The sequence below is a fragment of the Octopus sinensis genome, linkage group LG5 (genome assembly GCF_006345805.1).
Source record: "Octopus sinensis linkage group LG5, ASM634580v1, whole genome shotgun sequence".
NCBI lineage: Eukaryota > Metazoa > Mollusca > Cephalopoda > Octopoda > Octopodidae > Octopus > Octopus sinensis.
The window spans coordinates 84,170,056-84,184,596 of NC_043001.1; the positions used below are offsets into that span (position 1 = coordinate 84,170,056).

The 14,541-nt window shown below is 36.0% G+C and overlaps 1 protein-coding gene across 2 annotated transcripts in view; it reads left to right on the plus strand.

Annotated features, from left to right (window-relative positions):
• The window catches only part of LOC115212200 (fibrillin-3-like), an 84,661-nt gene that overhangs the window by 36,901 nt on the left and 33,219 nt on the right, over positions 1-14,541 (plus strand). For both annotated transcript variants that reach the window (XM_036502790.1, XM_036502789.1), the window contains exons 12-18: positions 238-360; positions 6,918-7,040; positions 7,293-7,415; positions 7,569-7,691; positions 9,566-9,688; positions 11,222-11,344; positions 13,353-13,475. In XM_036502790.1, coding sequence (XP_036358683.1) covers positions 238-360; positions 6,918-7,040; positions 7,293-7,415; positions 7,569-7,691; positions 9,566-9,688; positions 11,222-11,344; positions 13,353-13,475 — 861 coding nt within the window. The remainder of the gene's footprint in view (positions 1-237; positions 361-6,917; positions 7,041-7,292; positions 7,416-7,568; positions 7,692-9,565; positions 9,689-11,221; positions 11,345-13,352; positions 13,476-14,541) is intronic.

Here is a 14,541-nt window from a genome sequence, read left to right on the forward strand (position 1 = left end):
GGACTGAACCCGGAACAATGTGGTTGGTAAGCAAGCTATTTACCACACATCCGCTTCTGCGCCTATGTATGTGAAGGTATTATCTTGATGACTACTTAGCTTTAAGTGCATCACATTATAAAAATATACTATAAACAGTTACTGAAGTTCCTGCTCTAAATGAATTCATATTACACAGAATTTTGATTGCTTTAGTTTTGTTTGGCTGAAAACAATCTTCACTGATCTTAATTACAGATGTTAATGAATGTGCCTTTAAGAATGGAGGATGCTCTCACAACTGCTTCAATGTATTGGGCTCCTATAAATGCTCGTGTCGGCCCGGGTTCTATCTCCAGGAAGACAAGAAAACATGTTCAGGTGAGTTATGGTTTGAATTGTAGTGTACTTTTGTCACGTGGAATAATATATAAATAAATTGATACACTCAAACACACACAAAAGCATATACTAGCGATGCGCCCCAGCGTTGCCCGGGTGTTATGACATACAACCACATTGTATTATTTGTTCCTTTGTTATGGGCAGAATCGGCACACGAGGAGTATGAAACAAACAACTCTTCTTTATAAGCATGTTTTTCGGTCATTTTCTGATGAACATCGCTGCAGCTTCCGTCAACCAAATTCAGTCAAAACTCTGTGGTTGGTCTAGGGTTATTGTAGAAAACACTTGCCCACGGTACCACGCAGAAGGACTGAACGTGGTTGGGAAGCAAACTTCTTAACCACGCAGTCACTCTTACACCTAATATGTGTGTGGGTGTATTTACATTTGTTGTTAAATAGAGTATTGTGTCCCACTATGTCTCAAAGTTCATCTAGCAGAAATATATAGAATAAATGCCAGATTGAAATATGTACTGAGGTCAGTATGATCAATTAAAGTTTTGAAGATAATACTTCATCATGGCGACAGTCGAAAGACTAAACCCAGTAAAATAATGTTTAAAGACTTAATGGCTTCAAATTTAAGGTAATGGACTACGAACCACAAGATAATGAGTTCAGAACTTCGTATTGAACTTCCACTCTGTACGATAACACTATACGTATCAGATCATCCCATAAGTTCTGTCCGAATTTTGAATAAAGAAAACAAGTGATCAAATGTTATATTTAATTGAAATTTAATCATCAATGTACTTTCCCTGATCATCTGTGACTTCCTTCCATCTATTTACAAGCTTTTTAATCCCATCAATGTAAAACTCTTTTGGTTTCAAAGCGACGAACTCTGAAATGTCAGTTTCCACCTCCTTCTGGTTTGCGAAAGTTATGTCCTCGAAATGATTCTGTAAACTATGAAACAAATGATAGTCTGAAGGAGCAAGGTCGGGAGAATAAGGTGGATGTGGAATTTTTTCCCAACCATGCTCTTCGATCTTCTGTGATATGATCTTTGCTGTATGGGGTCGCGCATAGTCCTAATGAAACATCACTCCTTTTCGATTCACTAAAGCGGGTCTTTTTTTCTTTAAAGCTTGGTTCAAACGCTCTAATTGTTGACAGTAGACTTGAGCATTGATTATTGCATTAGGTAGTAACAATTCCAAGTGAATTACTCCTTTGCAATTCCACCAGATTGAGAGAAGAACCTTTTTCCCATGAAGATCTCTTCTTGGTTGTGATTGAGCTATTTCTCTTTTACCAAGCCACTGTTTACGACGTTTAACATTTCGACAGAAGATCCATTTTTCATCACCAGTCACAAGTCTATCCAAAAAGAGTGAAATGAGTTCACGAGAATGGAGAGAAGAGCAGATGTCAACTCGGGATTTGCGGTTGCACCCATTTTCCAAGTTTAGGAACCTTTCCAAGTTGTTGAAGATGATGATGAACAGTTTTATGGTTTGAACTAAACTTTATTGCTAATTTTTCAACTGATAATGCAAGATTTTCTTCAAGTAATGCCCCAAGGAGCTTATCAAACTCAATTGGATGTCCTGTTCGATCTTCATCTTCAAGGCTGAAAACTCCACTTTTGAATTTTGCAAACCATCTTCTGCAAATTCCTTCATTCAAGCATTCTTTCCCATAAACTGAGTGCATGTTTCGAGTCGCTTCGGCTGCAAAGTTTCCTTTCTTGTACTCATAAAGTATTATGTGCTTCAAAGGATCTTTGGATACTTCCGTGTTAGAAAGAGTTTCAATCAAAGAAATTTTATTTCTATTATTCTGTAAAATAATATTTAATTAGTTTAAATGTACACGAATGCCTAAAAATAATTTTTAATTCCATTAGACATTCTAAAATACTATTAAATTTCATTCAATTTTAAAAAAGATAAAATCGGACAGAACTTATGGGATGACCTGATACATCTTACTCTTGTTGAATGCCAACAATTAACACTTGCAATTTGAAGTTGAATGGTTAGTAGTAAGAAAGATGTCTAGATTTCTTAGAAAATTATTGTCCAAAATATTCTGAGAAACAGCATTTTTTTCACAACACACTCACACACACACACATACATACACACACACGCACGCACACACACACACACACACACACACACACACACACACACACGCACACGCACGCACACACACACACACACACACACACACACAAGTGTCTCTGTGGTAACTTGAGCTACTACAAATAGCAGCTAAATCTCTCTTAAAACACTCTTTCCTCAAAACAAAGATACAGATTTGCAAAATTTCAGGAAGAAAAGAAAGAAAAACGTATGTGATGGGTCTGCTACATCAGAGGCAACTCTGGGCTAAACGAAACACAGACAAACATACTTCACATTAAAAAAATTATCATCTAAGCAACACTAATAAAGTTGACTGCATATCTTCCAAGTTTCATTCCCTGGTAAAATTCCATGTATTCTAAGCAGTTTTTCCTTATGCTCTAAGACAGGCACGAGCAACCTACGGCCCGCGGGCCAGATCTGGCCCATGAAGCCTTTTTCTGGCCCGCGGAGACCTGTAGCAGTATGGTAGTGAAGTAGTTAATTTTATAGTCTGGCCGACTCGTAGAGGCAAAAACGAAACAAGCTTTCGTGGAAAGCACTTTAGCAAAAATTCAAGGAATGGTGAAAGGACTAATTCGCCGAATCAAATTAGCGAAAGTAAAACTCATGTTTCCCCGAAAAAAGAGACAGGAAACATCAGTAATAAAATGAAACTAATTGTAAGCCCTACTAGTCAGTAAGTAACTAACTTTCAATCCGTAAGTTTATCTCTTCTCGACACTAGCGAATGATAACATGTCATTCGCGCACTCACTCACATTCTCTCAAAACCAAGAACCAGTTTAGTGAACTACCAAGCTACTAACTCAAGACATTCCAAGCCTATTAATTTGCTAATGTGCAAAGGCCAGAAATAACTCAACTCAAATGCATTTATGTAAACAACTGACTATCGAAAATATTAGCCATACACAACATACCACTTCATTCTTATTCTTCTGGTATGCATTTTCCTTATATAAAGTTTAGGCGATCTTAGCCAAAGTTTAAATTTCACACTCTAACATATGATCCGTTATTTATCACCACTACCTAAATTTTTTCCTCGAATTATCCAACCCTAAAATGTCGTCATCAAGAAAGGGGAAAGTGAATAACGAATTCCGAGTGTTCCAAGAAAAATGGAGCAATACTCTCTCTCTTTACTCTTTTACTTGTTTCAGTCATTTGACTGTGGCCATGCTGGAGCACCGCCTTTAGTCGAGCAAATCGACCCCAGGACTTATTCTTTGTAAGCCTAGTACTTATTCTATCGGTCTCTTTGCCGAACCGCCTAGTTACGGTGACGTAAACACACCAACATCGGTTGTCAAGCGATGTCGGGGGGACAAACACAGACACACAAACGCGCACACACACACACACACACACATATATATATATATATATATATATACGAGGGGCTTCTTTCAGTTTCCATCTACCAAATCCACTCACAAGGCTTTGGTCGACCAGAGGCTATAGTAGAAGATACTTGCCCAAAATGCCACGCAGTGGGACTGAAGCCGGAACCATGTGCTTGGTAAACAAGCTAGTTACCACACAGCCACTCCTAAGCCTATGATTATGTTTTCATACAAATCAAAGAATCAAAGACAAACCAGTGTGTTTACTCGGCTCAGAATCAGTTTCTGTCATTAAAGAATATAGTGTGAAAAGAATCCAAACACTCATCTCATTACGAAAGTTTTCAAGGTCAACGTAGGAAACAAAAAGTTGAAAATTTAATAAAATATTTGAAAGAGCGGCAGATAATTTTTGCCAAGAGACGTGAAGATACCGAAAATATTATTCGTGCTAGTTGTATCATTAGCGAGAAAATTTCAAAACATTCGAAAAATTATTCCGATGGAGAATTTGTAAAAGAATGCCTATAAGCAGTAGCTGAAATGTTTTGTTCAGATAAAAAAAAAAAAAAAAGGAAATTGATAATATTAGTTTGTCTCGTAGAACTGTAACAAGACGGATTGAGGAACTTACAACTAATGTAGAATTAGGCTTGAAAAGACTTTCTTCGCATTTTAAACATTTTTCCTTAGCTATTGATGAGAGCACTGACGTGTCAAATACAGCCCAACTTGCGGCTTTTGTACGTGGAATTGATGAAGATTTAAATATCACAGAAGAAATGCTTGGTCTTCGAGGAATGACAGACAACACCACTGGGGAGGATATTTTTCAAGAATTGAAAATGTTAATGGCCAGATTTAATCGACATTTCAAAAAACTTCATAGTTTAGCAACAGATGGTGCTCCTGCTATGGTTGGTAGTAAAGAAGGCTTAGTTTCTAAAATCAAATCGGAATTGGCTTCTGTGAATATAGACACAAAAGATTTATTCATTTTTCATAGCATAATTCACCAGGAGAATTTGTGCGCCGAGTCACTCAAATACGAACATGTCATGTCCAAGGTTGTTTCGAGTATAAATTTTATAAAATCTCGAACTTTGAACCAACGCCAGTTTAAAGAATTTCTTGAGGATATCGAGGCAGAGTATGGAAGTTTGGTTTACTATTGTGAGGTGCGATGGTTGAGCAAAGGAAAAATGTTGAAACGATTCTATGATCCGAGGAGTGGAAGTTTTACATTCATGGAAATGAAAGCAAAGTCTATCCCTGAATTGAGTGATGATGGCTGGATATGTGATCTTGCTTTACGCGTTGACTTTATTTCATACCTTAATGACCTTAATTTGAAATTGTAAGGAGAAGGCCAATTCATTCATCAGTCGTACAATTATATCAAAACATTTCTAAACAAAATGCAACTGTGGGAACGACAGCTCAGAAAATGTAATGTATTCCAATTCCCAACATTGGTAATTCGTGGCAAAATCAATTGTACTTCTTATGCAGATGAGGTAAAACTGATCAACGAAAAATTCAATAATAGATTTCTATATTTCAGAACACAAGAAACAAATCTACGTATATTTTCTTCACCTTTTGATATCAACATTAACCAGGCTCCCGAGGAATTACAGACGGAATTAATTGAACTCCAAGGGAATAAAGATTTAAAACGGGAAATGAGAGATCATTCACTAATATAGTTTTATAAAAACATACCTAGAGAAAATTTCCCCTTGATTGTGGATTTTGCTAGAAAGAAACTGTCACTCTTTGGGAGCACGTATAAATGTGAGCAGCTATTCTCAAAAATGAAATCTACTAAATCCAAAGCAAGATCAAGAATAACTGATAATCATCTTGAAAATAACTTGAGAGTAGCCACCTTTAGCATTTCTTCAAACATCGAGATGTTGGTGAAGAAACATCAACCCCAAATATCCCATTAGAATAATGTTTCATGGCTATTTTCTCCCTATGAGAATGAATAAATTATCTTACTGATTCAACTACATTTGTTTTATATTAATAAATTGTTTTGTTCTTACCCTTGTTATAATATCCTTTTTATATTATAATGCAAATACTTGTATAAGCACTTGTATACATATTTTGTAAGTCTATAATTAGAGCTCTGGCTTGCGACTTTGGTGAGAAAACTTAATCCGACCCGCGCATGGAAAAAGGTTGCCCATGCCTGCCCTAAGACATGCCCATACCCGCTCTAAAATTGTTCTGGCAGAATTGCCTCCCTTAGCTAAACACATCAACACTGTGCGACCCAACCTCGTTTTCGAGGTTATTTTCGTAGTAAAAAGAGTTATTGTGAAAAAACACATGTATAATTTGGTAGCCGAAAGTTTACTGAATCTTTTGATTTAAAATCGGCAACTCAGTGTTCGAATCCATATGGAACATAGATGCACAATCAGGTCCATCACCAGGGACATGGGAGAGTCTGAGTTTCTTAACAGGCAGGTAGTGCATGAAGACATTCGGTATTCCTCACGCAAACCGTGACGCCTAAGCCAAACACCAATCAACTTAAGTAATTTAGTAAAATTGTACACTGATTGGTCAGAATACAGTTTGTATAAATTAACATTTTGGAGCCTATACAAATATATTTAAGGCACACAGTTTAGCCATCTCGTCACAGTTGTAAATTGTAAAGCATAACTGACAGCACTACTACATGAACCTGAAAATTGCATAGTTTAATGCATGAAAGTACTAGTTCAATCAGAATGGACATTTAATATTCTATCATTTCATTATATTATATTATCTTGTATTACTATAAGATTGTAAATAAAACGTGAAAATCAGACGAAGTTGGGATTTATTTGAGTTATATATATATGCCTATGTGAATGTATATATATGTCTATGTGAATGTGTGTATGCGTGTGTCATAAAATTGAATATTTTTCTAAGAAAATAATACGAAAAATAACCATCAAACATAATCAAAATCAAGACCTCAATGTGCGTGTAGAATGTGATACTTGCAATAATTCTATTGACAACGAAACTTTAGAGTCATTATAGAATGAAACCTTTTCTCTTTCTAGATACCAACGAGTGTTTAATCAGCAACGGAGGGTGTGATCACATCTGTCATAACACAATGGGCGGTGTCGTCTGTTCCTGTCGTGAAGGATTCTCTTTGACTGACGATGAGCGTAGCTGTGTGGGTAAGCACTATGAATTTCACGGTCATTCAATCTCTTTAAACAATCCTATTCAATACTTAGTGATAGAAGGCACTCCAGGTTTTCGCGAATATCCAGTGTAGGATAAGTATACTCAGGAGTTCAGAGGTGAGTGTACGTGAAAATATTTCTGGATTTTGCGAATATTAAATCGGGTTAAGTGCTTGTTGGTTTATTGGTTTCCACGAGTTTCTTGAGTAGGACATAAATTTTAACTTGAATATTGTATTTCAGATAACAACGAATGCCAAGATGAAGATATCCCGTGCAGTCACAACTGCATCAATACACTGGGTTCTTACAAGTGTTCATGCAACCACGGCTACGTCCTAAAAGCAGATAAGTACTCATGTGAAGGTAAGATATATAGCTCTTTCTCTCTCTTTCTCACACACCTTTATATATATCCGTATGTATATGTATATATATATATATATATATATATATATATATATATATGTGTGTGTGTGTGTGTGTGTGTGTATAAATATGTATTTTTGGTTGTTTCAGATGAGAATGAATGTACATCAAATAACGGTAACTGCAGCCATACATGTGTGAACAAAGAAGGATCTTACACATGTACATGTTATGCCGGGTTTGTCCTTAAATATGACCAGAGGACATGTACAGGTAAGGAGAATTTTATTACAATTAATTTTGAGTTCAATCTCCGATATTTCAGACGCTGTCATTCGCTTTCTCGTTTTTTTTTTTAAAGTTTCTTTCCTGATCGCTGTGCCGCATTCTCTAAATATCTCTTCTTCTCACTCTCTCTCTCTCTCCCTCTCTCTCTCTCTCTTTCTCTCTCTCTCTCTCTCTCTCTCTCTATATATATATCAAATAACAAACTATCTGAGTTTCTTAACAGGCAGGTAGTGCATGATAGAATCGTGTCCACTGATTGAATGACACTTAATAAACAATATTTTGTGTCGAGACAACTGGATTTGTCCCAGTATGTGTGTATGCATGTATGTATATATGTATGCATGTTTGTATGTATGTATTTGTTTGTTTGTATGTATGTATGTATGTATGCATGTATGTATGTATGTATGCATGTATGTATGTATGTATGTATGTATGTATGTATGTATGTATGTATGTATGTATGTATGTATAAGGCGAGTTGCAGAATGATTGCCGCACCGGGCAAAATGTTTAGCGGTATTTCGTACATCTTTTCATTCTGCGTTCGAATTCCGTCTAGGTCACTTTGCTTTTCATCCTTTCGGGTCAATGAAATAAGTATCAGTTATGCTCTAGGGTAGATGTAATTGACTACCATTCTCTTCCAAAATTTCAGGCTTTTTTCCGTATAGTAGAAAGATTATATGTATACACACACACACACACACACGTGTGTGTGTGTGTGTGAGTATGTGTGTGTGTGAGTGTGTGTGTGAATTTGATAATCTTGAAAGCTTCCTGCTATACTGATCATATTTTGGAACATCGTAGCTCACACAAGCAGTGAATCATAGTGAGCTGAAGCATATGTAGGCGTTCTTGTTTGCCTGGGGTATTTTTCTTCCTTGACTGTTGAACAAAGTAGGAGAATTTGATGTATTGCAGTAGCAGGTACTCTTGCATGATTTAAAACTTTGCTGTTAGCGTCTTTTGGCTAGCGACAAAAGAATAATTTCATAAAGTACAAATAATGCAGTGTTCAAAGCAGCGTTGGAAAGAATAGAGCCTCAGTTTTAAGCGCATTCAAATTATCAAGACATGTCATGAAAAACACTTTTAATTCTATCTATCTATTTATCTATCTATCTATCTATGTATCTATCTATCTATCTATCTATCTATCTATCTATCTATCTATCTATCTATCTATCTATCTATCTATCTATCTATCTATCTATCTATCTATCTATCTATCTATCTATCTATCTATCTGTCTATAGTAGAGGGGCAAGTTTTGTCTAGCGAATGCTTAAAAAAAAGATGGGTGAATGTAGCAAGGATGGCACGTATGAATGACGAAGCCACCTTGAGCATGACTCTATGAACCCGGAAAAATTTAAAACAGTGTTACTTGCAAATGAATGTGTTAACATGTGACATTATTGACCGAGGTTACCGTGGTCTTTTCCGTAGGCTTTTCTTTCCACGGATAAACCTTATCTGTTTCCCCCCTTACACTTTACATCATGACATCTCTGTGATACACGATCCCTATTGATCGTCTCCTTTTTTTCTGTTCTTTAGGATGCCTTTTCATCGAAAACCTACCCCACTTTTTTTTCTCCCCCAAAGAAAAGCTCTACTTTGTAATTTGTCCTCTATCTATCTATCTATCTATCTATCTATCTATCTATCTATCTATCTATCTATCTATCTATCTATCTATCGATCTGTCTGTCTGTCTGTCTGTCTGTCTGTCTGTCTGTCTGTCTGTCTTTCTGTCTGTCTGTCTGTCTGTCTGTCTGTCTGTCTGTCTGTCTGTCTATTTATCTATCTATCTATATCGTTCTTTGACTTTTCTTTATATATTTCAGACGAAAACGAATGTGAAAAGCATTTAGATAGATGTGACCAGTTATGCATCAACACAATTGGTTCTTACGTCTGCGGATGCGAACTGGGTTATATTCTCCTTCCAGATTCTCGAACGTGCAAAAGTAAGATATCATTCGTTATTAATCAAATGGGAGAAATTAAACGTCACGGTGAACAATAAAATGTGCTGTCAATCAGATCATGAGCTCGTATGTATTCACTGCTGGTCGTTACCAAATTTAGTTTGATAACTGGCATGCATGAAACCCTCTGTTTCTTAAGTCACCTTTATAACTTTCTGCCAATATTATATACACACGAATACATATATCTGTATACATATACGTGTATATATGTATGTACATGTATGCATATACAGAGACGTATGTATATAACATATGGTATAATTATAAACAGGGCAAATTTTAGCAAATGCATATATATATATTTCATTTTTGGATTTGGTTTGCAAGATTCTTTATGTGAGTTCGTGTGTTGAAGCATGTTCAAGACTATTTTAGGAAAATAAAAATAAGAAATTTTAACCGGTGTGTGTGTTAAATTATAAGGCACAAAAAGAAAATGACTCTACCCAGACACAACATACATACATACATACATACATACATACATACACACACACACACCACACACACACACACACATATACATAATCTTATAGCCTTTTATTATTATAATTGTCATTTGACTGCAGCCATACTGGAGCACCGCCTTGAAGGATTTTAGTCAGACAAATCGACCCCAGAGCTTATTGTTTTTAAAGCCTAGTACTTATTCTATCGGTCTCTTTTGTTGAACTGCTACGTTACCAGGACGTAAACACCCCAACACCGGTTGTCAAGCGGTGACAAGGGGAGAAACATGGACACAAAGAGACACACACACACATAGATGTATACATATATACATACGGGGGGCATTTTTTAGTTTCCATCTACCAAATCCACTCACAAGGCTTTGGTCACCTATAGTAGAAGACACTTGCCCAACGTGTCACGCAGTGGGACTGAACCAGGAACCATGTGGTTGGGAGTCAAGCTTCTTACCACACAGCTACATATATGCATGTATGTATGTATGCATGTCATTGTTAAGTTTTATTTCAAGATGTCTAGCCAATAGAGGAAGAGCCGGTTTCTAACCTAGATCGAAACTCCCTTCATCGGAATTTCAGCATCAACAACAGGGTATTTTTGTTTGTATGTATATGTGCATAAATTGTGTTTTATATTTGTATGGACTTTATAGTCCAAATATATTGTATTTTAAATTGTAAGAGGGTTAATACCTCTGTATGTGTGTTTTTAAAGAACAATGTTACAGAGAAGTAGAGGGTCGCCGGGCGCTTTCTGTCATCTCTCATCCTAATCATTTTTGTATCATAATCATTCGCTTCATCAATGTCTGTGTCCAGCCTGCAGAGCTACGTTATCTATGTGCTGCCTACATGGCAAATTTAATGAACGTATGTATGTATGTATGTATGTATGTATGTATGTATGTATGTATGTATGTATGTATGTATGTATGTATGTATGTATGTATGTATGTATGTATGTATGTATGTATGTATCTATGTATGTATCCATGTATATAAAGATTACATAAGCTGTTTGGATTTTTAATTTCGCCAGGGAAGAATACTTGTGCGTCCGGAAATGGGGGTTGTGACCACAATTGCGTGTACGAAAATGGAACAAGCTACTGTTTGTGTAGATCGGGCTACGTTTTGCAGAGAGACGGCAAGACTTGTCTAGGTAAGTCCTTCGTACTTTCAATGTACATTTTCTTTATTTTCCGGGAGCTAACCACCCAAACCTACGATATAGTTGAGCATGTTAGAACATAAGACAAACTATTAAACAAGATTATCAAACACAACTAGCTAACGATCGACAAAAGGAGACCATTAGTTGGTGGACTACTAGTAATAATATTCAGGTGAGTTTAGACCATAGATTCCCAAACTTTTTCATGCTGCCGCCCCCTTGATGCCCAGATCACATTGCAAGCACCCATTCACCCACCCATTCACCACCATAAACGTAGACCACTTTCTGTAGTAAATACAAAACAAACTGTATTTCACAAATAAAACTTGACCTAATTAACCCTTGGCCATCCCATTATAGCCTCACTTTTCTTCAAGCCCTCCCCCCTCCCCACCCAATGGATCTTTCAACCGCCCCCAAGGGAACATTACTACCCAGTCTGGGGTCCATTGGCTCAGACAATGTAGTCATTAGTATACAAAAAGACCGGATGATCATGGCTGCTGCATATTTGATCACAAACTGGGGTTAACAAGAAGACCCCCCCCCCAAAAAAAAAATTCAAATATCTATATCAAACACTTTTGATTTTTTGTACTTCCGGTCGACGAGGAAGAACGGGAAACTTTAATTTATATCGCTTGATAATGTCATTATTTGTTTCGCTGTTTTCATTCAACACGGCTTTCGCATTAAGAGCATATTTTAAAATAAAACGATATATATCCTACTAACACTTGGTCAGAAAGCAAGCTTATCGAACATTGTAGAATACAAAAGAACATTTCATTATTTTTAACCAGGGAATATGTATAACTAGTAAGACTGATAAAGTATATTATTTGTACTTATTTTATAACTATCACGGAATTTTTCACGGGTCTGGCTAGTATATATCTATATATTATTGTATTAATATTATGCAAGAATACAAGAAAAGCTGTGTACTTGCACGACTTCGGGTGAAATTTGAGAGCACTTTTATATATATATGCGTGTGTGTGTGTACGTATTTACATACATATACATGTAAATATATATACATATGTATATACACATATATATATACATACATACATATATACATGCACACACACACACAAATACATCACACACACACACACACACACACACACATATATATATATACATACATATGTATACATATGTATATCTCTCTCTATATAAATACTGGTATATAAATATATATACATACATGCATGCATCTCTCTCTCTCTCTCTCTCTCTCTCTCTCTATATATATATATATATATATATATATATATACATGTGTATATTTAGGGCTAAAAACCACTAAGTGGATAGCCATATGCTAGAAGAAGATCACATACGATCTAACTACAAAGAAAGAATGTTCTCCAGAGAAAATTCAGCGAACATCAGAACATAGGCGGGCAAGACAGATGAAAATTACATAAAAATCAAGAATTAATCGTATACCGATTTCGTCTATTACCGAATAAATTACTTACGTAATCCTTCGTCCGTAGATTCATCAGTACGATCGTTCCACATTCAATATAATTTGCAAAACTAAACACCAAATTATATTGAATGTGGAACGATCGTACTGATGAATCTACGGACGAAGGATTACGTAAGTAATTTATTCGGTAATAGACGAAATCGGTATACGATTAATTCTTGATTTTTATGTAATTTTCATCTGTCTTGCCCGCCTATGTTCTGATGTTCGCTGAATTTTCTCTGGAGAACATTCTTTCTTTGTAGTTAGATCGTATGTGATCTTCTTCCAGCATATGGGTATCCACCTAGTGATTTTTTTTAGCCCTAAATATACACATGTACTGAAATTTTTTCTGATTTTTCAGATTTTTTATATGCTAAGCTACTGGTTTTAAATTGATATTAATTAAATTAATATTCAATTTATCTCCCTCATTATTTAAATATATATATATATATATATATTATATATATATATATATATACATATCAACATCTGTTTTAGATCTGGATGAGTGCAGACTTAGCAATGGAATGTGCAGTGATATATGTATAAACTTTGAAGGATCTTACCATTGCCAGTGTAAGAGAGGTTATTTCCTTCAGCATGATAAGCTCACCTGTCAAGGTAAGTGATTTTTGTTAAATGTGACCTCGTGTGTTCCGTTAGCGATTTTTTCCCTCTGTCTTCCCTTCTCTGGATCTTTCCTTCTATGTTTCCGACGAAGAGCTCCGCTCGAAACGTTAAACCCTCCTTCTTTCGTTCTTTCTTGAGCGTCCAATAATACTATATTTGTTCCACGTCCTCGCGTTGTTGTGTTTTTTTGTGCTTTCTTGTTTGGATTAACTTGATATATATATATATGTATATATATTTGTATATTTATTTGTATATATATATCAGGTAATTAAGAATGAAATGTCTGAGTTTCTTTTGTACGAAGTTTAACAGTCGTCACCTCTAATGTGTTATCTTGGCAATTCTTTGTTTTACAACATAAAAATTTACATCACTTTTCGAAATGCAATTCATGGTATCTGATTATATTATGAGTTTTCTCTTGTAAATCAATTTTTGTGAATTTGAGGAGAGATTAAAAATTCATGCTGTTCCGTCGTGGAACCAATGCATCCCAGACACCTCAAAATATCAATGTGGTGTTTGGTGAAGATGTGGCGAATGAGCACACTGTACATCGATGGTTTGAGAAGTTCCTGTTACTCTTGAAAATCAATTGGTAGACCTGAGACCAAGGTGGATAATGATGAGCTGGAAACTGCAGTGGAAGCCGATACATCTCAAACTATGCGTGAGTTACCAGCAAGGTTGATATTTCGATTTCAGCTGTATTGGTTCATCTGCAACAAATCGGCAAGGTAAAGAAGCTGGACAGGTGGGTACCACATGAACTGAACGAGCATCAAATGACACGTCGTCTTAAAACTCGCTGTCACGGCATAAAAGCGAACCATTTTTGCATCGTATTGTTACGGGTGATAAAAAATGAATTATTTTCAACAATAGCAAGCGTTTTGCACGGTGGTTGGCTAGAAACGAAGAGTAAAAAGCAAAATCCAAAAAAGAATATTCACCAAAAAAGCTAATGGTGTCTGCTTGGTGATCTAGCACCGGTGTCATTCCCTACAGCTTCATGAAACCTGTAAAGTGAATTACTGCGGATGCATACACCAGC